This window comes from Epargyreus clarus, unplaced genomic scaffold, assembly GCF_041222505.1.
Source record: "Epargyreus clarus isolate Ecla_fem2 unplaced genomic scaffold, WU_Ecla_fem_2.2 ptg000007l, whole genome shotgun sequence".
NCBI lineage: Eukaryota > Metazoa > Arthropoda > Insecta > Lepidoptera > Hesperiidae > Epargyreus > Epargyreus clarus.
Genome location: NW_027332215.1, coordinates 20,701,444 through 20,726,722, shown reverse-complemented (window position 1 = coordinate 20,726,722; position 25,279 = coordinate 20,701,444). Strand labels below are relative to the sequence as shown.

Sequence of the window (25,279 nt, the reverse complement as noted above, 5' to 3'; positions counted from 1 at the left end):
GTAGGTTTTGAAGATGGTAAAATCCATTGTGGTTCGACTCCAACGGCACCATCGCCACGCCTACTCGTATGTCTATCTAATAACGGAAGTATTAAACGCTGCTTTGTTCCAGACTAAAACCAGATACTATTTAAAAGGTGGTTTTGTTATAATTATTATAAATAATTAATTAAATTCAGAAATAATGACGGGATACCCAAAACAAAAGCCAGGTTGTAAGGTACTAAGGTAACAATAACTTTACGACAAAAGCAGCGAAATACAGGAAACTTTGTTGGCTGTTACACTCTCGTAGTTATTGACATAATATCGTAGAATTAGTCAGTTATAGCTTAGTAATCAGTATTTTTGCATAATACAGGTGTTTACGAGATTTTTGGATTAGTAAGTGATGAGTATTTTTAATGTGATTTTCCTGTAATTTGTCATTTATCACTACTTCCCAGAATTTATCCTAATAAGCGTCACTATCCGATGGTGGAATAAAACTGTTATTTATTTTTCAAAATGAATTCGTTCGATTTCCTGCTAGGTAAATTAAATAAAAAACGTCTAATATTGGAGATTAAGTTATTATTAAAATCAACTTCGTACTTTAACTCCTTTCAACATTTTTCGTTATTTATTAGTTTCAGGTGTGGCTATGATAGTCCACTTAAATAAAATTCATTCAGAGCATTCCAAATTTAGTTTGTATTAATTCAATGAATCGCTGACAATTTTTTGATAAGGTAGATACTTATTAACAAAACTAATTACCTATTTTAGAAGCATTTGTGTATTGTTATTATTATTGTACACGTAGGTAATAGGCATAGGTAAAATGTCATAAAATAAAACACAAATGTTATTTTATAATTTTTATTGACAATGCTTTATTTGAAAAGTGGATAGTATTCGTACTGACATTTATTTATAATTGGCTTCGCTCGTATCAAAATAATGATTAATTTTGAAACACTTCTATTTAAAAAATAACTAGCTAACCTATTTAAAACACATGAAAATAAAAATATAAGTAATGATATCACAATACACTTAAATACGATTACTTATTGATAAATTGAACTAAATATTTACAAATTTGGTAAATAAAGTAGCCATAAACGAACGCACAGTCCTCGTGGAAGTCGTGGATTACACATATCTTATTGTAATAAGAAAAAGTTACAGGAATATAATTGTATATTAGACACGTTACTTCTAATCGTGATCATCATGAGCCGGGCAATTGTCGTTTATGAGTACAAAATATCGTTTAGGTTCACACGTATTGAATGATAACAACGCAATTTCCGAAAACCCATATGGTTAGCTCGAACAACTAACTCGATTCATTGGATTATTGTTTCTATGACCTATGTATTGCACAAACTGTCACTAGTTCAAAATATTATATATGAAAAATAGTAGTCCGTGCTAACCACACAAGAGAACTTCCAGTAGTTTAATCCAATAAAACGCACATAATGACATCTGCCCGTGACAGCACATAACTCAATATTTAAACGAATGAACACATCACAAGTCTACGCTATTATCTTAACAAGATACAGATGAAAATAAAGCAATAATAACCAACGAACTTACTCGTACAAAAAATCACAGCGACATCGTAAAATTGAATATTAACTTTGATCGTAAACGTTAACGAAAATTCGGCAACTATTCTTATCCCTATAAACTTACGCTTTTCGAGAGCGTGAAATGAAATTTAAACAATATGCAAAACTTTAAAATTCTAAGAGTCTTTATTGGAGCTAAATATGGAAGAATGAAACATTGAAAAAGTTTTTAAGACATTAAAGAAGAAAAATACGAGAGTAAACAGGACTATCTACTACATACATAATTATCTATAAACAGCGTCTACAACTATGCATCGGTACAGATTTAACATAACTTGAATGCAAGCCTCGTAAATACCTTTATAATTAAGTGAAACTCGTTTGTATCAATATAGGATATATAAAGTATTAAATGTTTCATATAATAGGGATGTAAGTTTAACAAAGTAAATTTAATTTGATTCTATAAGAAAATTACGACTCATTTGCGCGAATTTGGTACAACTTTAGCTATAAAGCCATACACATATTCTATAACAATGTTTATTTAATTAGGACTAATTATATTTATTGCATTTTTTTTCCTTTTTTATATTTTCTCGCCGCGAGGGTACATATTATAATAAATCTAATTTTATTTTATAAAAATACTGTAATTTATATTGTACATAAGAAATCAATTGTTGAACAATAAAAACCATCATTTATCATGACAATCCTGAACGTCGGTGAAAATCCTTATATCAGAATTGCCATTTATTGATTTGAAAAGCGCATTAGGACCTAAAGCGATAAATGAGAGAAGACTGTAGGCTTATTAAACGACACAATTACAACTATTTTACTCTAAACTGATAACAAATTTACAGTTGGTATGCATCTAAGTCACATAACAGAACAGTAGGTGTCCTTATAAGTATCTATAGAAGGCTCGATCAATTGAACCGACCTCGACCAATATCAATATAGATGGTATATTGTTATAAAATATATTTTTATCAATGTAACCTTTATTTATTAATATAGGTTTAAAACTAACCTTTTTGATTTTTACGTCACTAAGGTTCCTTTTAACACAGAGCATACGAAATGCAAAAGGCTATGGGCTTAGGGGACCCTACGATCATATAATGAGAATTAATTTATGTTTAAAAGGCTTATAGAGCCAAACCACATAGATATATTACTATATTTTTAACAATACTATGTATCAAACGCTATATGAGTTACATGTACAATTCGAAAGAAAAAACTTACTTCTAACAATTATATTCAAACTTAGCCTCCAAAGGTTCTGTAGTTGCGTTAAATACGAGAATTGGTTTTATCGCATCATATTACATTATTATAGCAATAATTTCATAAGTAAAACGTCGCTAAGAAATTGATAATTAATATAATCACATATACGAACAATCATAGCGGGAGTACATAAAAAAAACTAATGTTTTAAGCTGTTAGAAGCGTAAAAAGCATAAAAGGCCGCATGTTGAAGGAAAGTAATAAACATCGTGATTATTACTTATAGTACAAAACATTTATTACTTCAACACGTTATTAATAAAATATGAATTAATTGTAGAATTGACAGGTTTGGCAAACCGTAACAAGTAACATTGAATATTTTATGTACCAAAGTGATTTAGTTGCTTTCAAGATAAATATCCGATAACAAGCAGCTTTCGGTCCACTGTCCACTGAATACAGCTTGCTGAGGGTGAAGCAGGATTGTTTAATTTATTCACTTACACAGTTTCACCGAAAACCGTAAAGTAGCAGAAATGCGGACCCCCTGGTATTTACGGTATCTTTCCTTTTCTAAAAAAGACTGAAATATAAGTCAGTGGCGGACTTAGGTCTTCGGAGGCCCGGGGCAGAAAGGACGCCGACGACGAATCAGAGTAAAATTTTGATTTGATTTTACAAAATAACTAATGTGTCATAGACTTATTCGCTTGTGATTCGATCACCTTTGTTTTTTCGCTGACTTATACACATTACACAGATTGTTTGGTTCTGACGACCTTTTTTTAGCAACTGTGTTTGGAAGCCCCTCAGGTACGGAAGCCCGGGGCGGACCGCCCCTTCCGCCTCAATCCGCTAGAGGTAACAGTCCTATTGGCATCTACTGTAGTAGAGCCACCGAAAGAAGATTTATTTGTACACCGTATGGTAACGACGCATACGGCGACGAATATGTGTTTTCAAGCTACGTTTCTGTGGACAGTGGACCGTAATTATAAATATAGGTAAAAGTATAATACGTAATGAAACTAAAAACCAACATCACACATAATAAATCACAGATTAACATTCTATAAATAATCAAATCAATCACATTAGCATACAGTGGGTATTCAATTTCAACAGATCATCGGTACAGATTATACATACAAAATAGTACATATTCAACATTGTTTTTATATCGAAGTAATTAAATAAAGCGCCTCATAATTTAAACAATCATCATTTTCACTTTAAAGTTAACGTCACTACTATTGAAACATAATTTAACCGTAATATTAATCCGAATGCAATGCAGCCTCTTAATTGTTAAATATCCAATAAAACATATTGTTTATATTATATACCATATAGTGTAAAACCATAGATATAGGACGACAAAGATACAAAAAGTCAGATTGAATTCATGACCAAAATTGATCTGTACGGAATCAATTGATATGTTATTTTAATCATATATTTCTTGAAGATTTTGGTGAAATAAAAAGATTTTCTTGTGAACTTTCTACTTCTATTCGTGGTTTCGCCTTTGGGCAGGACATTCGTCAATCGAGCAAGCCAATTTTGTAATAAAAATTAAGCACTTTATTAATGAGCCTTATTAATTTTTCTAAAATATTAAAATGCTCCGTAATCGGGGGAGCTTAAGGTCGTTTATTCCAAAATAAATTGACATGGCTTAACTTTTTTAGGCATCTCTTCAGGCAGTAAATTGTTTATATGGGTTTACGTATCTCTTTCTCAAGCTTTGTAGGTCTTTAGTATGGCGAAAATGCTATGGGTAAGACACACAGGTTGTGTAATTTGATTGAACTGCGAACGATTTTGCACTCTTAATTAAAATGGCATCGTCGGGCATATGGACTCAGTTTCTTCCAAACACTACTAATAATACTAACTTTCTATAATTTTTAACTTTCTTTAATAAATCTGCGAATGTTTTTAAACGTTTCTGTTTAAAAACATTCGCAGATTTATTTTTATGGACGGTAAAGAATTTAGTAATAATAGTGATGTTTCCTTTAAATAAGAGAACAATGAATTAGTAAAATTCAAATTATAAAGACGCTTTATGCAATTACGTAATTATCATATTGGCTCATGGAATCACAGCCTATATTCAAGTACATGTACAATTGTACTCCGGTAATGTTATTCCTTCATCGTATAAATAGCACCGAAAAAAAACATTACACACTGATAAATAAACAATAATGTCAACTGTTGTGATGTACTATATATTTTTCTATACAGATATCATATGCTATGTATGAAATATGGGTCTATAAAACATAATTTCAATTGTTGTGTACTTGTATTCCAGAGAGCGGTAAAATATCCAAATAATATTATATATTTTTACATATTAATATTGTACTTCCAAAAGTCATCAAATAATTTGATGTTAACTAAAAACAAGTATTGCCATTACATTTAATTTTCGAATTTTTACACTACTTATATAGCTAGAGACTTATAAATAAATACTATTAATAAGAATGACCTTTTTTAAATCTTATTTATGGCTAAAACATATAGAACAAATATAATTATATTTGTACATCAAATTCTTTTATGCGAGTTATTTTGGAAGCCACACTTTTATGACATATTAAAATTTAAACCAATAAATATATCTCACTTAGATCTCACTATATTAAGGTAAAGAAGAAGTAAAGATGAATCCATACAATTTGTATTAGAATTCTATTGACCTCCATTGGTGAGCTGAGTACTCAAGGCTTTTTTTGAGATTGATTTAAATTTTCCACAAATTTTTACACTCGCAACATTTTTTTCACTACTATTTAATGTATCAAAAATGACATTGAAAGGCCACTTATTTTTGTTTTAAATTACAATTCCAGGTAACAGTATTTCAATACTATAAATTTAGTTCGAACAATGCTATATAACGCATTTTGTACAGAATTGTTTACATACTAATATAATTATCATGTATATAATAGCTATGTAATATTATTCATAAGCATTGACCAGTTAAAAATTTAAAAATTCCCGTCTTCCACAAATATGTTAAACATAATGTTTCATTTAAAATTTTAAATACTTGATGCGAATATATAATTATTAACTTATTATTTAAATATATACAGAAGTACTATAATTTGAACTTCTTCTCATTCCTAATTAATTTAGTTTTAGTTTTCGATATTTCTTTTTTGATACCGTTACGTCCCGCCTCCTACTTACGCTCGTAGTATACTAAACTGAGGAGAAGTGACATTTGACGTCACGTCAGTTTGCCATACCTTAAATATGAATTCTAGTTATAGAAACTGTCATAAGTAACTGTTGAATTTCCATTTAAAACATGTGGAATCGGTACGCACAACTAGAAAGTTAAATTTTCAGTTTTAAAGTATTTTTCCAACAGGGGATACCTATATTATTTAAGATTGTTTAAATATGGATCTGCATTCATAAATGTACCCAGAAACTAATATACATCCAGTTACCAATATCAATGCCTTTCTTAAAATCTAATAAGATACCATCGCGACGCTAAGCTAACAATTATAACTTTATAATTTATTGCTTAAACATGTAGGAATTAATCAGGCTAGAAAATCGAATAGCATCGATACTCGCTACAATAGCCTGAAACGTGATGAAACGTAGTTAAGGCGGTACCCACTAGATTTACCTAGTGTAAAAAAAGTACCTACTCGAACTACAACGTATTATACTCAAGGTCTTTAACCCACGGCAATATACAGTATTATCAAAAACATATGCATAAATAATCTATGTATTATATACATTAAAAATTATTGATTTCTTAACACGTAATTTATAGGCGAATTTATAATGGAGGTATTGTGTCGCGTAAATGGGATACACTTTAAAAAAGCCCTAACTTCTAAAAACGTAATTTTGCGAACTAGATATTTTTAATAAAAAAAATACTCACAAAATTAATCTTCCTCATTTATGTTATCAGTTGTTAATATTTAATGTAATATATGTTGTAATAAATGTTGTTCATTTACGAAACCTGCAGCGTACCGCAAAAAAACTTACGTAGCGGTCATTCACCGCACCCGCGTGCGGGCGTGTAATAGCTAATTTATTTTAAAACTCAAGAAACCGCAGATTTTCGCGGTCACGTCGCCGCCGCATTTGCGGAACTTCTACGTATGTTGCGGTTCCACGACTTCGCGCATGAGCGGCTGAAATACCTCCTTGAGTTCTAAAGCCATGATTTCTAAAAAACACGTATGACTTTATTAATAATATACAAGATTGATGCCTCTTCTCGCAACATTGGTCAGTCACAGTGACGATATTAACAATGAACCGGGCAGCGCAGGAATCCATGTAGATATTAGTTAACCACGTACCTACGGCCCCGGCTTTGAATTTTATATTTAGGTATTTGGTAATATGATTATTGTTAACATACTGTATGTAACCAGTGAATACTAATAACGTAAAAATCTTATAGCTCATCAGCTTATCATAAAATTGTACAGTATTGTAGGACCGGTCCTCATTTTTTAAATTAAATGGTGACGTTACTATCGTCATGTGCAAACGTTGTCTCTGCATACGACCAATCCGCTACAAGAAGCACCAATTAACGGTAACTTGGGAACATATAACAGGGAATTTCGAATACACGACTTGTCCACGATAGTTCTACAATGCTAAGACATACACACGATTTATATCTGAAATAAACAATTACTATAAATCTTGGTGTTATTAAAATTGGCCTTAGGAGTCGTCTCACTTTATTTATATTTTTTTTTGTATACAAAAATATTTAAAATGTACAATATGTTTCACTATTCACGGGCGGTTCCATTTCTTTATTGAATTATATCAAAGGATTTAAAAGTACTGGACACATCATATCTTAGTGTTTTGAATTAACAGCCCAGTCATCGCTCTCTGTAACATTCTAAGATGGCGTTTCAAAATAGTGATGTGCAAGTTTCTTTTTTTTCTTGACATTCCCGTGCTAAATACTCAACTATCCAACGAGACTTGTAAATTTTATATCTGAATATTAATTTCAATTTATCAAATATTTAAAATACTAATTTTAATATGCTCATAATATTACTTTATAGAAGTCCGTAAGTAAAATAATTTAAAATATGTATATCACATTTATACTTTAAAGAGATCATAGCGTATTAGACAACCCGTGACTTAATCAAAATATAAACTTCAAATTATCATGAACCCTTATGTATTAATAAATTTGCATTAAGTAAAAATAAAATATTTCCTGTTTTTTTACTAAAATCTGGGTATACCCTATTCTCAGTTTTATAGAATTATTTAAACACTGTGTTATCGACGTATAAATAAATTGAACGCAATCAAAAATATCCATAGTTCGAATAATATTGTGAATTAAAATAAAACTATGCATTATTTAAACATAATCTCGTTAAATTTGGTCAAGTCGTTATCCGAAATACTAAATACGCGACATTACTTATATACAATGTTCGTTTTTTTTTTTTTTGTTTTATATTTTTTATGTGACTAAAAAACCTAGCATAGAATATATTTTATTAATTTTGAGTTCAATGGTATATCTACAGCAAACTACTAGCGCATTGAACTTCATCTTAAAATATTATTGAAATAGAATCAATGTTTTTTTAGCCTAAAGAAGATGATGCTTTTATTTTCAATTTTAAAGCCACGAAGTTTGACACCGAATTGACACAAAAACGTCGTTAATAAAATATTTTATTTGTTTAGAATACATGCGTAAGACACGCATAACGTGTCTTTACATGAGCAATTAGATTATAAGGTAAATTAATGCACACGTATTCAAATTTTTCTCGAAAACAATTCAACGAAACAAACATTTTGGTAAAGATAATTTTTGTATTATGTGCCTCACTTAATCAGTTGCAGTTCAAATCATACCCAAAAAAACAACTTAGGTATAGTACGCGTAAACTGCTAGTCCGCTCTGAATATTGAAAAGAATCGCGTCGCCATAGCAAATTGTATGACTGCACCTGCTCGCAACAATTTCAGATCGGACTAGCAGTTTGGCGCGGACTATAATAAAATGAAATATCACCAGTTAGCCTTTCCCAAATGTTCTCAGTATTATCGAAAAAGAACATGTGCAATATATTAATTGCACTTGTTCTTTTTAGACCCCACGATTTTAAAACATCCACACAACAATACAGATTTCAACTATTAACTTTTTGAACAAAGCGTGTAGTCGTGCCGTTGACGTTTCAAATTTTATTTTGTAATACGTCCTTTCTCGCTTTCTCGAATTTAAATCACTTTCACGCGTATTCTTTGTTAGCATTGTGCTCTTCCAATATTTCAATTTGAGATTATGAGGGATTTGTATAATTTAGCTAAATATTGTCCAGATTTGAACTGTTTATTTGTGTCCTATTTTATTGTCTTCTCTTTCGCATGTTACTTACTCTTTACATGTTATTTTTTTTATAAAAACGAAATGAATACCATTTATGTAAATAAATATCTATAATTATAATATAATTTGTACATGTATCATTAAAATTCTTATTTTCACCCCAATATGCTTTTTTTCTCTATTCCTGGTCAAATCTAACATAGTGAACTTATACCGCGTTGATCGTTCACTGTTAGTGCATTGATTACTCCTAAATATTTCTGCCGGAAGCATTATATATACATAAGTTCTACTATTACAAGCCAAGATGCTATCAATATGTTGCCATCGACCTATAAGCAAGAGAGGTTATAAATAACGGGAATATGATAGATGAATATAATAATATTCATTACTGATGCGATTAATAGACAATTAATCAATCGTGCACTTATTACATACTTCTTACCTGTAAATTTCAAAATCGGATAGATATAAAAATATTATTTAATATTTAAAAATCACTTGAGCGTCAACTCGATGCCAAACTTTCAATCGCCGATGCCGGCAGATGGTTAATGTTACTATATCTTAAATTTTACATTACAAATGTAATTATTACGCGTGTAAAAATCGCTCATATTTTATCAGCTCTATTTGTAAACAATTCATTTTCCGAACGACATTAATATCAAAACTTAAGATTATTATTCACTTATAATGGCGAGTTTTACTGCTACATATAATAATCGTCGCATAAAGTGCGTATGAAGGTAGCATACGAGTATCAATTTATTTTTCAACCTTAGAATTGTACTTATAGTTACAAATAACAAATACGTAAAGGGCAGGGATTTTAAACAAACGCCCGTCAGTAATAATCATTGTTTAACAATTTTTGCCTGCAAAATGTTCCAAATTTTTACCCAGAAAGGTTGCCAAAGGTCGAACATTGTGTAGACGAAAACTATTTAGATTTTTACTAACGAGTGTAAGTGTTGACCAACTGCACCCTAGCACGCAAGTTACATGGACAAAGTTTCGAAGCCTACACTATGACGATAGTTGTACAACCAATGTGTGGTGGTACAACTATCTCCGGATTGCCTCACGTTCCCATCTCCTCCACATCCTGAATTATAATTTAACTTTAACAAAAGGAAAATGCTCGAAATTTGAAGATTGTTTGTTTCAAAGCATGTGTATAGTAAATTCGTTGCCATCAAACATTGATATATGTATAGTTCTGGCCACTGCTTTATGTTAAATGTAGGTGAAGGAAGATAGAAAGAGCATAAGACTTGATTTCCGTGTTTGTGGAAGTTGAATTGCGCTCTTAATAGCATATTTCCTTCACACAAATAACTGTGGAAAGTTCAGTACACAGTATAAATACAAACGTATGTGGAGAATTGGTAACGTGTATTTGGCAATTCGCAATCTCTCTAACCTAATTTCTCTCTAGTTTTACCTAAGGTTACTTTCCGTATAGATAGACTGAGCCAAAAATATTTCCTAGCCACATTGATCTTTCATATAAACAGACAAAGATTGAAATGGTCAGAGACGCCATTCTATAATTTGACGAGTATAATATTAATTCACTTTATTAGATTTAATTATATGTAAATTTTTAGTCATTTTCGTCTATGAATAGACGTTAATATAGTTTAATTACTATGTAAAGTATTACGTAATAAATACGTAAATATCATTTTGATCGTTAGGAAGACACAAATAGTTAAAGAATTATCACTCACAATTTATTTGACGTATTCAGTGGGTACGAAAACGCCTTTTTTCAACCGTTATGTACTTTGTTTAAGTTAAATCTATCTAATTGTTTCATTCGTGTCAAAGGATTTATTGTAGAACATTTATATTCATCTGATCATATGAAAAATTTAAGCCACTGTCAGTACGTGACAAATGTAACATTGTAGTCAACAATTTATAGGCACAAAATTTAAGTATGCGTTCAAATTTGTACGTGAAGTCGAAACTGGGGTATTATTTAGAGTTAACCATGGAAGAAAGACAATTTTCGTAAATAGCTTAAATAATAATGATATCCAAGATATTGTGTACTTTTGAGGTCAAAATCGTAGTATACATAAGACGAGAATGGCTTAATTTATAAATAATGCGTGACAGGCGTCGACGGGCATCGTAATAATTGTTTTCCTCGGTCACATTTATTACATATTAATGCTTACAGACTTACATGGAAGACCGGAACAAACCGAATTTCTCCACTTGTCTTATAACTGATCAAGTTTCGGTTTAGTATCTTATATTTATCACAAGGACAGATTCGTTGTAGAATTGTTTTTTTTGTCTCTCTTATCTTTCGGGCGAGCCATTGATGAAAAACAAGACAAGTATAGATAACAACCCGAGCCCGACGCGTCCGTACACACATATCGCTGCTTCAATTCAAAACTACCATAAATCAAAATAACACTTCTTTACAGGAGAGCCAATTTAATAATAAACGTACTTTTTGCCTTTCTAAAATTAATGTTAAACACAGATTAGTTTTCGAGATGTGGCATTTTTGTACAAAAGAGATTTTTGTATCTGAGAATGCAAAATCAATGGGAGTCTTTTTCAAATATAAAATTACGATTGCATTATTGCGTAAAAAAAAACATTTTTGATATTTTTTCATTTGTGATACTTTGGAATTGAAGCAGCGCCATGACAAACACCTCGTGATGTAGCGACGTGACGTCAGCTCGTCAGTCTCGCGGCGCGCTAGAGCCACACGGGCGGTGCGCGCGGCGAGAACCGCCACTGTTATGGACGGTGCAGCAGCGGCGTGTGCTCGCCCGTCTCCCACCGCGCGTCCGACCGCGACCGCGAGCCGCAGTTGTTCGTGCAACACGCCGATACGGACGCGCTCTGCGGCGCCTGCGAATACGGCAGGAGTGTACTCACACCATTATGTTTTCTATTTGCAAACCGCTAGTCCACTCTGAATATAGAAACGAGTCGCGTCGAATAACAAATTGTAGATATTAGCGGGGAAGGACAGCGCGGGACCCTCCAGGTACATAGTTGTGTTAGTAAGCGCTTATGTTGCTACGGAATATATGCTTTTAGTTGCACGCAACAACTTCAGAACGGACTAACAGTTTGGCGCGGATGATACAATAATTTAGTTGAACCATAGTCACGATATATTGGCTGAAACTCTTCATACAACATGAAGTTTTATCCACTACATCTGCACTGTGACAGCGTATAATTGGGAGTATTTTAAATGGAAGGTGCCTTAATTGTAATGAATGGGTTAGCTACTAAATTCCTATCATTGTTTTTAACATTTATTTTTCTATAAAAAATAAGAATTGATCACTTAATAATGTACTTTTTTTCTTGTAATCAAATTATTGAAAACATAGGGCCACAAATTCCTAATAATCGAAATGTTTAAATTAAAAAGAAAATGGCAGGAACTTACTTGCTAACCTAATATTATCCTACATAATACATAATTTTTATTTTTATTATTTATTATAGCAGCCATGAAAGTAAATGCACTGTGAAAAATTACACTGTCTATCTATTATATCTATTACGATTCAAAAGAAAACAGTCTAAAATTCAATAGAAGAACCCCGATAAATAGCCGTTTCTTGTATATTGATATCCATTTATTTTCAAGCTTTTTTTACTTTTAGTATGAGTTATAGCAGTCATACTTGTATAAACTGTAAAAAAATAAGTATCGTATCTATTACAGTCCAAAAGATAGAGCCCTGTTATAAACGAACAGAGAGACAAACGGATAGACAGTGGAAGCTTAGTAACCGTCGTTTTTACCCGTAGGATACGAAACAAAGAAAAGCTAAAGGTCTGGCCACACAGAGCGCGTATTTTAGCGCCGCGCTAGGGCGTTAGCGCTAGAAGTAATTCCTGACGCCGCTGAGTTGTATTGTACTGAGTTACTAGTAAGCGGTCACACAGAATACGTATGCGTACGCGCGTTATATTTCCCATACAATGACGCGTGTACGCAAATCTGTAAAAAATACAACGCCCAGCGACAAGAACGCCGAATGCCGCGACAAGCGTCGGCGCTAGAGCGCGGCGTCAGGATTTTGTTTTAGCGCTGACGCCTAGCGCGGCGCTAAATACGCGTTCAGTACCCTTACCATGAGTTTTTACGTTTTGACAAATATGACTATTTTGGTATTTGTTTACGTATTGGCCCATACAATTTCCAAGTTCTGATATAATCCGCAAGGGGCGCTGATTGGAAATTGTATGGGCAATACGTAAACAAAAAAACCAAAACAGTCACATTTGTCAAAACGTAAAAACTCATGGTACTGTTTGGCCGGGCCTTAATGCAAATGGTATCGAGAAGCCATCGCCCACCTGCGACAGATGTAAGTCGTACAGATGCAGCGTGCTGACGGAGAGGTCACGCGCCTCGTCCGGCGGCAGCGGCGCGTCCAGCGCGAGCGCGGACGCCGCGCCCGACGCCGCGCCCGACGCCTCGCCCACGTCCCCGGCCTCCTCCTCGTCGCTCGTCTCGTCCATGTCCTGAAAACAATTGCCCAACTGTGAACACCTTTTTTTTCGAGGGGGAAACCTACAAAAGGTACCCGACGACGTGGGAGCGACGCCGGGTTATGTGGAATTTTTACCACACTAAAACCCCACCGGTGGCCGTCCTCAGCGCTTGGTGGAGAACTCCGGGATCTCCGATGGAACACAACCGGAGTCCTCCGAGCGCGATGCCCCTTACGAGCTCTTACCTGGGGAGCAATTTTCGCTCCTCCCACACCATGTAGTGGTACTTACGATGGTATGCGACAACACATAATATCACCGTCCTTCCCGGGGTCACTTACTGGACGATTCGAGCTCCCACTCTTGCCGCCCGCAACCCCGGAAGCCCCCTTATAGTCGCCTGTTACGACAGGCAGGGGATACCGTAGCCCTATTCTAGTCCCGGAATTACGGGGACAACGACTATGAACGCCTAGCTAAGAAAGGACGTCTTACAACCCCGGGCGTGCACATATTGCGGCATTGTGAACATCTGTATCGAACCACCCACTGTTAAGTGGGTGGTTCAATATAGACTATGACCACCAAGTATTGCAGTGATACCCTAGTTTCATTATGATAAACAGTGATAGCCTTGTGCTTAACACTCGGCTTATAAATTGCGGACTCCGACGTTGGAATTCCGGGCACGTAACTCTAATTTTGTACAGTTATTTAAGTATTATTTCACTAAAGTTCTTTAAAAAAAGTTGGTGGTTAAGTATACCAATTTGCATTGGGCCGGTGAACTGTGACCTAGTTACTCACTCTGAGGTGACCTGTGCCCAAAACTAATGACTTGACGATGACAACTTCGCAGTGGGTTCCGGATTCCAATCCCAGCCAGCCAGATATTTAAATAATGAATATAGATCATGTGTTCTCGGTTTATTTTTGTGTATTCCTTCGATCACTAATAAGAACTAGATACACAATCAGCGACAAAAAAATGGCGCGACGAAAAGAGCACCCAAATAGACATTTGGGTGCGCTTTTAAGTTAGTAGTGTTTGAACGTTCGGAGAATAAACATGCCTCAGTGCTCGTTCAAAACTGCAAATATCACACGTCTAGTACGCTAACAAATGATGGAATATCGTATTTTCGGTAAGTATTATTATTATAAGTAGGTAATTGCTATCACTCAATTATAAATACTGCTATTTCGTTCGTAAATAATTTATTTTTAAGTTTTAAAAATTATCAACAAAAATCAACAGAATGTATAAACCATTTAAATTGTAAAGTCTGTTACTAAACGTACAATTCTTACTATTGCAAGCCCACTTGATTTGTTCGGGTTACATGGTGACTCTGTTCTAACTTGAATGGAGGCGCTATTGTTTTATATTTTTTTCTTTAATTTAATTATTATTTTTTCTTTTTTTTGTTATATAAAAATATTTGTTTTGTATAATAATTAAACATAGGCAATGAGTAAATAGTAAATGAGTGAAATTAAATTATTAAGTAAATTATTATTTAATATATATAATATTTTATGATGTCTTTTCATCCAACTGCCGCGACAATAGTCATAGAATTATTATAATAAAGTCTATTGTCGAAAGATACACTAAAATAAGATTGCTTAACATAGCCAAAAAAGATACGGAAAAAAAATAAAAATCCATCGAAAAGACTGTTTTCCAATAAACTCACTTTATTCAAGGGAATTAATGGCATCCTGTTGATTCCATATTTTTATTTTTACTCGACTGCCAAGTAAGGGTTATGTTTTTTGCACGTATCTTGTATGTATCTTTATAAGCGGACTTAAGCTGCACTGCATTTTATTCCCTCGGATCTAACATACGGCTGGGTGAATTTCGACAGTTAAGGTGTCATTATATTCGTCTCAAATATCCAAATGTCCTTAGATAGGTGTTGGAAAAAACTCTAAATTTAAGAAGAAATATACAACGGATTTCTGTCACTACAAAGTAAGCAAGTAATTTAATTAAAATAATCAAAAACCCGACTGCACTATAAAGGCTGAAGTAGAATTTTCAAAAACAGTGAAATAGGCGTTTCGTCATTTTTTAGCAAGAAAGCCAAAAAAAAGTTTTATAATAGGTATCTGCTTCAAAAACAAAAGATGTTCAAACAATATTATCCTATTTTATCTTCGTAGGGCTCATTTACGCTATATAAAGAACCTATGTGTAAAATTCCAGCACGCTAAAGATCCGCGGTTTCCCTTTACGTTGGTGTCTGGCGCAGCAACTTACGCATTTAGTCAGACAGTCACCTCGATGTGTTATACACATGTATATATCATATAATATGTGTGTAATCACCTTTTAATTTCCTTTATTTTGATACCCCACTCCATAGTTTTGGTTAACTTTTTTTAAAACGTGTTACTATTTCGGAAAAACATCCACCATTTACGATTTATAGAATATATAACTTCAGTAATTCAAAGTTCTAGTGATTATTTTATATCGTTAGGGGTAGAATTTCATTATTTTTATCCAACAAGCCAGATACAAAATTTCATAGTGTTTGCGTCAAAATTGACGGTTGTTCAAATTAACTTTTAACCCTTATTTTGCCCTCTATGGGGTTGATTTTTCGGAAAGGGATAAATAGGTGTGTCTTTATTCCTATCCAGAAAGCCAAATACTAAATTTTACAGTAGTTGCTTCAAAATTAAAGGATTTGAAAAAAACTGTCATCCCCTGTTTTACCCTCTTAGGGGTAGAATTTCCAAAAGGCCTTTCTTAGTACTTATTTACGCTATATAGCGAACCCATGTGCAAAATTTCAGAACTCTAAATTAAGCGGTTTTGGCTGTACGTTGATTTCTGAAAAATGAAAAAATCATTTAGTCAGTCACCTTGCTATTTTATATATATACAAATTATATGTTTTTATAATCTCCGTTTAATTTCCTTTCATTTGATATCATACTCGATAGGTTCGGTTAACTTTTTTTTAAATATTACTATTTCGCGCCAAAAATCCGCCATCTTGATTTTTTTTTCTATCACCTATCTAAGGACACTCGGGTCATTGAGACGAATATAATGACACCTTAATTGTCGACATTCATCCAGCCGTTTGTTAGATCCGATCAAATAAATAAAGACAAACATACAAGATACGCGCGAAAAACATAACCCTTCCTTGGCAGTCAGGTAAAAATAATTGAAATAAATGTTGGTTTACTACATATTTATTTAGTCGTGGGCAATATATTTCGTTGGATAACGGCGTAAACAGCTTGTTGATTTTTTAATTAAATTACTTGTATTTGGTTATATTTTAATTTTAAACTTATTATATTTTTATTATAATAAATTGTGACTGCATATTACTTACTTTCATTGATAAATTATTATTATGTTCATTAAAATTAATTACTTCGACCTAATAAGAATATTAAAAGTAATGACAGTTCGTCTCCACTAATTCCTTGTCCAAGTGACAAACCACGGTCGTCAATTTTTTTTTTTCTTTGTTTTTAGCGTCAATTTGACGCCACTTTTTAAGTTCATTTTTGTATGGGATTGTGTATCTAGTTCTTATTAGTGATCGAAGGTGTATTCGTATATTTTCGTCGTTCTCCCTTGAAAAAATCCTGTGTGTGGAACTATGAATGTACAAAACACTAAAACGTTTCTGACGCTCCACGTATCTCATCCTGTTATAAAATACCTGCCTAAAGGAGGTATACATAAAGTATTCCACACATCTATTAATCATTTTGATATCGCTTACAATAACAATTTTCGGTGTCGAAATAGTAGTACCAGTAACACCAATTGAATAACAAATAATTCGTCCATCTTGTTTGCACCTCGCTAGCAGATTTATCAGTGAAACATTCGCTGTCAAATTACAGAAGTAGGTATTCTCTTAGACCACGAAACATACGCCCCACTAGAAATTTCTATTCGCTTCAAGCATCATTCCAAGTTTCTCTAAAACGTGCACCACAATTTCGTAGCCTTAACACATGTGAACGATCTTCGTTTGTTTGTTTTTAATGCTCAACTCTGACGCTTGCAGAGCGATTTGCTATGAGCGTCGCATCTCGTGGCCCTCGGATTAGAACGGTATGCAGGTGTACAGCAGGAAATACTTATGACAAATGTGTTCGTAAAAAACAAGCAAAACACAAATTTCGCCATGCCTTATTTCGACGCTTCGTTATATGTATATGTAATCTCTTCATAAAGCATTCCAATATTTAAAACCTTACTGTACCCTAAATAACCGTATTACACGTATTACACACTCCATTTGATGTTGCACTAATTTGATATTAAATTCATTTTTAAATTCAGTCTTGTCATAATCAGATCCGCAGAAGACACGGATGTGATCGTCGATCATTGGCATCATTTTTTATATCATCATTAAGAATCGAAATGATTTTTTAACCTGAACAGAATTTATTATCATCGTATCTGGAACATTCTTTAAGTAGGCTCGTTGGTATTACGAACAAATTACGCGAACGAAGAGAACAACTTGATGAAATTTTTGTGAAGAATATAGGTACATAACATAAGAAACATAATTTCATTAATAACTGCTTATATAATACTAATGAGACATGAAAAATTAAGCTTCATAGCTAGTTATTTTTTTTATTTAATTTACGTTACTTATACCGGTAATATACATTTAAGTCTAGTAGGGGAGCCCACGATGCTATATCCGTGTGTGTGTTAATTCTTGTGCTTCTATTGTATTTTAAACATTAGATGTTATAAAGAATGGTTATATGATCTACAATTTTTCACCCATGGGAAGCATATACACTAAATAGGGTACGAACAATTCTTCATTTTTATAAAAATGTAAAAATAAAGAATATCATGGAGAAACTCGAGCTCGTCAGTTATTCAGAAAGGTTCGGAGGAGGCGCAGACTCAATGCACCTTGTTGAAAATTTATTTATTTATTTATTTATTCACAAAAAATGTAAAAAATGTAAAAATGTAAAAGCGTGGCCATTATGACATATTCGACGTTTCAGATTTTTTATATACATGGTTCAGGTTCATGTCCTGATCGTGCTCATCCATAATCTGACCATTATTTGAAGATTTTATAAAAACGACTTAAAATATTTTTGTCTTGTTTTTATCTTATAATTTGATTATGTGACGCATAAGAGATAGCATACACCAGTAAGACGCGCTCGAGTCTTACAAACTATCTTCTTTTTTTACTCATCTGATCGACTGCCCTGCAAGAGCGTCATACATTAAGTGCAGGTATTCTATAGGGTGTAAGGTATTCCCCTGTACGTTCCTGTGCCGCGCTCGTGTAAGAAAAGTAAAAAATGCCCTCTTTGACTCCCGTACTATTGGTAATAAAAACTAAAGCTTTGGTATTGTATAACATTAACTAACGAAGAAATTATAAAGCTTAATGAGTAAGTCAAAAACATATTTTCGTACCATTTAAATAATCTAATTTATTACAGATCTCGCAAAACCCATACAACAATGCCAAACCAATACAAATACCGAACAAGCATGTTAGTGAAATTTCCTCCGAAAACGCCTGTGTAATAATAAGTGTAAATTAGGTAAATACATAAGAAAGTAAGAATATTGTGCGCTTGATAAAATTGAAAAGTACATGAAACATTCGCCAATGACAACAATCTATATAATAAAAAATCTTCTATATACGTAACGCTTATACTATAGTTACTTTTTTATATACAAGGTGTATTCTAAGCGAAGGATAATAGATGGCAGGGAGGTGAAGGATCTCGATCGAATCCCCATGAATATCCACAGATTCTTAGTTGTTTTAAAATAATTTGGGTTATATTTTTAGAAACTCAGATTCTAGCCTAAATTTCAGAAAGTCAGAAAAACTATTTTTAAACGTACTATCATTATTTTTTTCATCGTCATCACTTTATTAATAGTAAGTCTTCTTAATTTAAAGTCCATAACAAACGGGACTTATTAAGAGTACTAATAAAAATATTATATGCAACTCTGAACCGATTTAAAAAAAGTTAAAAAAAACTTTTTTTTTTAATTTTTTTAAACTATATTTTAAATTAGATTAATTTTTGTAAAGTGATCCCTAGATCTACTTCAACAGTCTAAGTGCCAAGTATCAATACGTTACTTTATACACACTACAACTACTACTAGTTATGTTATGAAATAAAAAAATTATAAACATTTTGATAACTTTACAATTCAATTTTTTTTAATAAGCTGCAATATTAGCTATGTATAGCCTACATACCTATGCATCAAAAAACTAAATAGCTAACTTCTCATAAAATATTTTTTATATTAATAAAAAATTATATCTACATTTACTTCAATCTACCTCCCTAATCTTGTCATGAATCAGACCGCTCAGAGAATGCATTCCTGAAGTTGGATGTCCAATAGTCATGTGACTAGAGATGGCTATTAACACTTATTATTATTGCGCTGAACTTCTGAACATAACGGAAAAAATATATAAAAGATAAACTAAAAAAAAAAGGTACACGACATAACAAAAGAATAATATTACCTACATATATATATACGATAGATAAACTATTATCTCTTAATTCTAATATCTTGTTCAAAATTATCTAAGATGACTTTTGTCACACAATGACGACTCAACACGCCATTTAAGGTCGCCAGTGTCCACGACAATTATAAAAAGCAACAAATGCTTTCGTGCATTCGGTGAATTTCAAAATCATTCATTTTAATGCTGATTAATTATTTCATTCGTTTAGTTATTTTTGTAATTTGAGTAAAAGGTAAAGTTACTAATCATATTTTTCTTTTGAAGAGCAAATAAACGATTGTAATATTTTCATCGTGAATTCAACGCCAATTCAAACTAACATTGTTCGTTCGTACGCAACCTATCAGGAACTCATTCTCTGAGAATAAAGTAGCAAGAGCGGTTAGTATAATGCGGTTAGTATAACAAGCAATGGAGCCGTAGATTTCGCGCAATTTTCGCCTCGCATGAATAGATCTCCGAAGAGAATAAGGCCTTAAAACATGGGCGACAGGAGTTGGCTCATTTTACAGCAGAATCGGTCGATATTTATTTAATTTTAATTACAAAAATTACGAAAAAAGTGGTTAGGATAAAAAAGTTGAAACGTGCAAAATACCAACACATACCAAACGGTAAATTTACGACGTTAAAGGAAAATAGCGTAGGCGTTAAATATTAGCTTGTTCAAACAATCCCATCACCGTTCGTTATTAATGAAGACTGTATTACTTACAGGTAACCTGTAGGTTTGTCTGTGTTGCTGGTAGTATGATAAGACTGCAGGCAGCGGCGTGTTTGCACCAAATATACTTTGTTGTATATACGAGCCCAACATTGTTTTATTCTGAAAAATATCAACAGTTCATTCGAAATAGTACGTTACAATACTACTTCTAATGAAATTTTGATTTTACAATAAAATGTAAGAATTCTTCGGAGCTATTGTTTCAATCTTCAATAGAAAAGATTTTATGAATAGTACATTACGATACGCGTGGCCAAAGTAGCCTATTATGGCACGGCGTGAAGTTATCGCCCGAGCGCAGCGAGGACGCTAAACGCCGTGCACATAATAGGCTACTTAGGTCACAAGTATCGTATACTATTTTATAGCTCGTGTGACATAAATACGCTTATACTTTTGAAGCAATAAAAAAAAGATAATTATTTTGAAATAAAGGAAAACTTAAAAATAATTGCAATTAAAATTATGAAAAATTTAAAAAAAAGCAACGAAAAACATGACACTACCACAACCATTGAAACTTGATGTAAAAAAGTCTTGATTTAGAAAATTTAGTTATTATATGACAACTTTTCCTTACTTATTTCCATCCGTAGTAATATAATATCTCCCTTTCAAAAATACATGTGGCGGTAATGCTACCGGAGTCGAAATACGAAAAGTGTATTCACTATGTATTATTCCGAATTATCCGGTTATTCACTATGCACTATCCGGTTACATATCACGCTTAAGCCCGAGTAAAAAAATCAAGAAAGAACCAATTTGAATCGATTAAAAAAACGAACTATTTCCCGAAGAATCCCTACATACAAGTTAATCATTCGGTGCTTACGGTTTTTAAGTTTGAAAAAACATACGATCGTATAGTCCGTCTGATAGTAAATGGCGTTTGTTGTCCATGGGTATCTGCAACCAACTCCTATAAAAGGGGTTCTATCTGAAGTTAATGACATGTGTTACCACTGGGGATTGGGAAGGTTGCCTCATATGTAAATCAGCCGGCATTTGCAGCTTTCCACCATAACGCAAGAACTTCTTCACGCACAGGTGTGATGGCGGTACCTTAACCGTTAAACCTAGCGATAAGGTAAACGGGCTTCTAAAATTAATTAGAGAGGTGTATGTCAAACTTGTGCGTATATCGGCATATTTTATTTTTTATAATACTTGTTGATATGCAGCTATAGAAGTAGATGCACTTAATTTTTTTAAAGTATCTTCCCATTATGGTTTAATAGATAAACCGAAAATACTAGTCTCCTATATGAAGACTCTTTTTATTTTTATTTCATGTTAGTATATACCGTTACAGCGCTGCAAAATCAATTCCATCTTTGTATTTTCCAGAGATAAGAGCCCCGTGACAGACGGACAAGCGGAGCTTTAGTATATCCGTATGCACCCATTGGGTTTGAAGTATGAACTGCGGAGTCCTAATAATTGGCCAAGCGCGAGTCAAACTCTCACCCGCAGGGTTTCTTACTATATTTGTTATCATAATCATTGTGACATGTTTCTATAGATGAAGACAAACGTAAACGCTGAAAAACAGCGATTTTTTGTACGGTGACCCATGGTTATTTTTAAGATATTATTATTATTTATTTTTGTAGTGGCCACATACATATACAGCAAAAATCCCAAATTTGTTTATTACGGTTCAAGTGAGAGAACCCTGTGACAGACAGACAAACAGACGGACAGACGCGGAGGCCACTAATCCTATTACTTAAGCCTGTGTCTGACAGACTTACAGCGGTGGCTAATAAGCCTATATTTGTGTAGGTAACTAAAATGGGACTAACAGGCACGTTGTTGTTCGGGAACGCGTGGTGCACGCTCTGTCGCAGCGAGCGCAGGAAGTGTCGCTGCGCGGGCTCCGCGGGCTGCCAGCCGGGGTGCCGGCACGAGAACGCCACGAGAGAGAGCTCCGTCTTGCCCCCCTCGCCTTGGTTGTACTGCGTGTTACCTGCACACATTTTTTTTTCAAAGATTTTTATTGAACATAAAACATTAATTCACAAATAGTAATTGTTCGTAAACGACTGCTATAGGTAAAAACTGTGACGTAGCCATTTACGCACACCTCTGGACAAATTGGGGAAGTATATTCTGCTTACTGAACTAATACAATTTTCTTTTACAACTATAATAAATATACAGTGAAACTTGGTTAAGTGGGACCTGGATAAGTGAGAAACCTCCATAACTGGAACTCATGCTGAGGTCCCAACACTTTGGCACTGAATTACCTCTGTTAGTGGGACGAGGTAAACCTCTATATCTGGGATTTGTTCTTTCGATTTATCATCATAGTTACCTCTATAACTGAGATAGCGAGTAAATTTTATACGCATAAACCTCTGTAACTGAGTAACATTGTTTGTTTACTCATTCTTATTCTACCCACAAATTCCACACGTAATTCCAAGTACGTAAGTACAAATTTTGAGCTTCAATTACCTTCAGTTTTAGTTTCGCTTTACTATCATACAGATGTTTATTTGAAAAATGTCAAAACGAAAGCTACAATCGTTATCATTACGTGAAAAACTGAAGTTAATATCCGTTTATGAAAGTGGGAAGACACGCGAAGAAGTTTGTGCCGAATTTAATGTGCCAAAATCTACTCTTTGTAGAATAATTCAGAGTAAACATAAAATTGAATCACAATGTTCCGAAGGGCAAGGAAAACTGAGACACTGGGTAAGTGGAATACCTCTATAAGTGAAACGACATTGCAGGTCCCTTGATGTCTCACTTAACCAGGTTTCACTGTATATGATTACAAATACATTTATTAAATTACATAATTATAGTTAAAGATTACTAAATATTAATCACTCCCAACAACAAAATGTAACCAGATTACACAATTGAAATTGTCACAATCATCTATTGTCGGGTTTGAAAAATATTAAAAACAATTTAGTGTTTGGATGTACGAATGAATTTTACTTTGTAGGATTGTAAAAGTTTGTAGGTATACAGCTATACAAAATAAATATATTTCATTCATTTCATTTGAAACCCTCCGAACTCCGAACACCGACTCGGTAACAAGTGGACGAAGGTTAAGAATGATTATGAAAGATAATTCAAGAAACGATATTCAAGTTAAGATTTTTTAGCCTTGAATAGAATTGGGAACAAACTTTTAAGGAAGTAATATCGTGTAATGAAAATGAAACGAAAGAGAACGACATATCGTAATAAGTATATATGGTTCTCTTTTGCTCCCATTCCATGGTCCCATATTATGTGGCAAAATTTCATAAATTTATATTTCATCGATGACTCATTAGTTACAAGGAAAAATAGCGTTCACGTTTCTTTTTTATAGACAAATTGAATAATATAATAAGATTTTTAATTATGTCAGTAAAAAAAAAATAATTTATAAAAAAGATTATTCTTTATAAGTATATTGCTCAAATGTATCGAAATTCCGATAAATGCAAAAACATTGTTATTTCATAGTTTTAAAAGTTTTCTCTTCTGTTGGCAACCGCCATAACTACCCATGTTTTAAAGCCTCGCCATAGACTACCAAGTACATAAGGTATACATATGTAAGATATACAAAAATAAACATTGATAACATCAGAATAAGATATACTGCGTTCAGGTTTTTAAGTTAAGACGCACACAACAATAGAGTAATTTATTACACATAACGTATAATACTAGGAATCACATTCAATAATTTGACAGTTAAAACATCTATAGATGATACTACTGTTTACTATTCTGATAAGAACAACAGGGGTGTTATATCAACATAATGATTACCAATGCAGATACAATGTTATAAGACATAACTATGTTCCATGCCAATAAGAGGGAATGAGACAACTATCAACGACACCATCTGTATATACTGCAATGTATTAAACAGCTTTACCAGTTATGTTCATCCTGCGTATGTAAGCACAACGCTGGGTTAAAAACAAGAAATTACATTATTAGGTACAGTGTTATTAATAATAATTTCCGAAGTGCATAATGATTCTGTTTAGCTAATGCTGTAGTATTAGTAAATATTATTACAATGATGTCTCACCTCCTTTAAGCTTTTCACTATATTTCCCGTTCGCTTGCCAATCCGGATGCCCGTGACGTCGGATGTCTAACTGTAATTATGAAATATTTTTTATTTATCATCATTTATTAGTATGGCATATTAAAATATCTAAATTCTAAATGTGCTAAGTATTTGTTATTTGATTTCACAGGTACAGACTAAAACAACTTTTTTTTTATATGTGAATTTTAT

General features: G+C 33.1%; 1 protein-coding gene and 1 long non-coding RNA gene across 2 annotated transcripts in view; both read right to left on the bottom strand.

The window, feature by feature from the left end:
• Positions 1-847: 847 nt before the first annotated feature.
• Positions 848-4,813, bottom strand: LOC140743641 (uncharacterized). The gene is made up of 2 exons (XR_012102482.1): positions 4,761-4,813; positions 848-4,710 (listed from the first exon to the last, which is right to left on the bottom strand). It is a non-coding gene; the product is annotated as an uncharacterized LOC140743641 (long non-coding RNA).
• A 4,571-nt stretch (positions 4,814-9,384) lies between these two features.
• Positions 9,385-25,279, bottom strand: part of Atg9 (autophagy-related protein 9) — a 28,059-nt gene continuing 12,164 nt past the window's right edge. The window contains exons 11-15 of the mRNA XM_073075067.1: positions 25,067-25,136; positions 22,809-22,972; positions 20,989-21,099; positions 13,576-13,743; positions 9,385-12,102 (exon numbers count right to left, since the gene is read on the bottom strand). Of these exons, the coding sequence (XP_072931168.1) occupies positions 11,989-12,102; positions 13,576-13,743; positions 20,989-21,099; positions 22,809-22,972; positions 25,067-25,136 (627 nt within the window). The 3' untranslated portion in view covers positions 9,385-11,988. The remainder of the gene's footprint in view (positions 12,103-13,575; positions 13,744-20,988; positions 21,100-22,808; positions 22,973-25,066; positions 25,137-25,279) is intronic.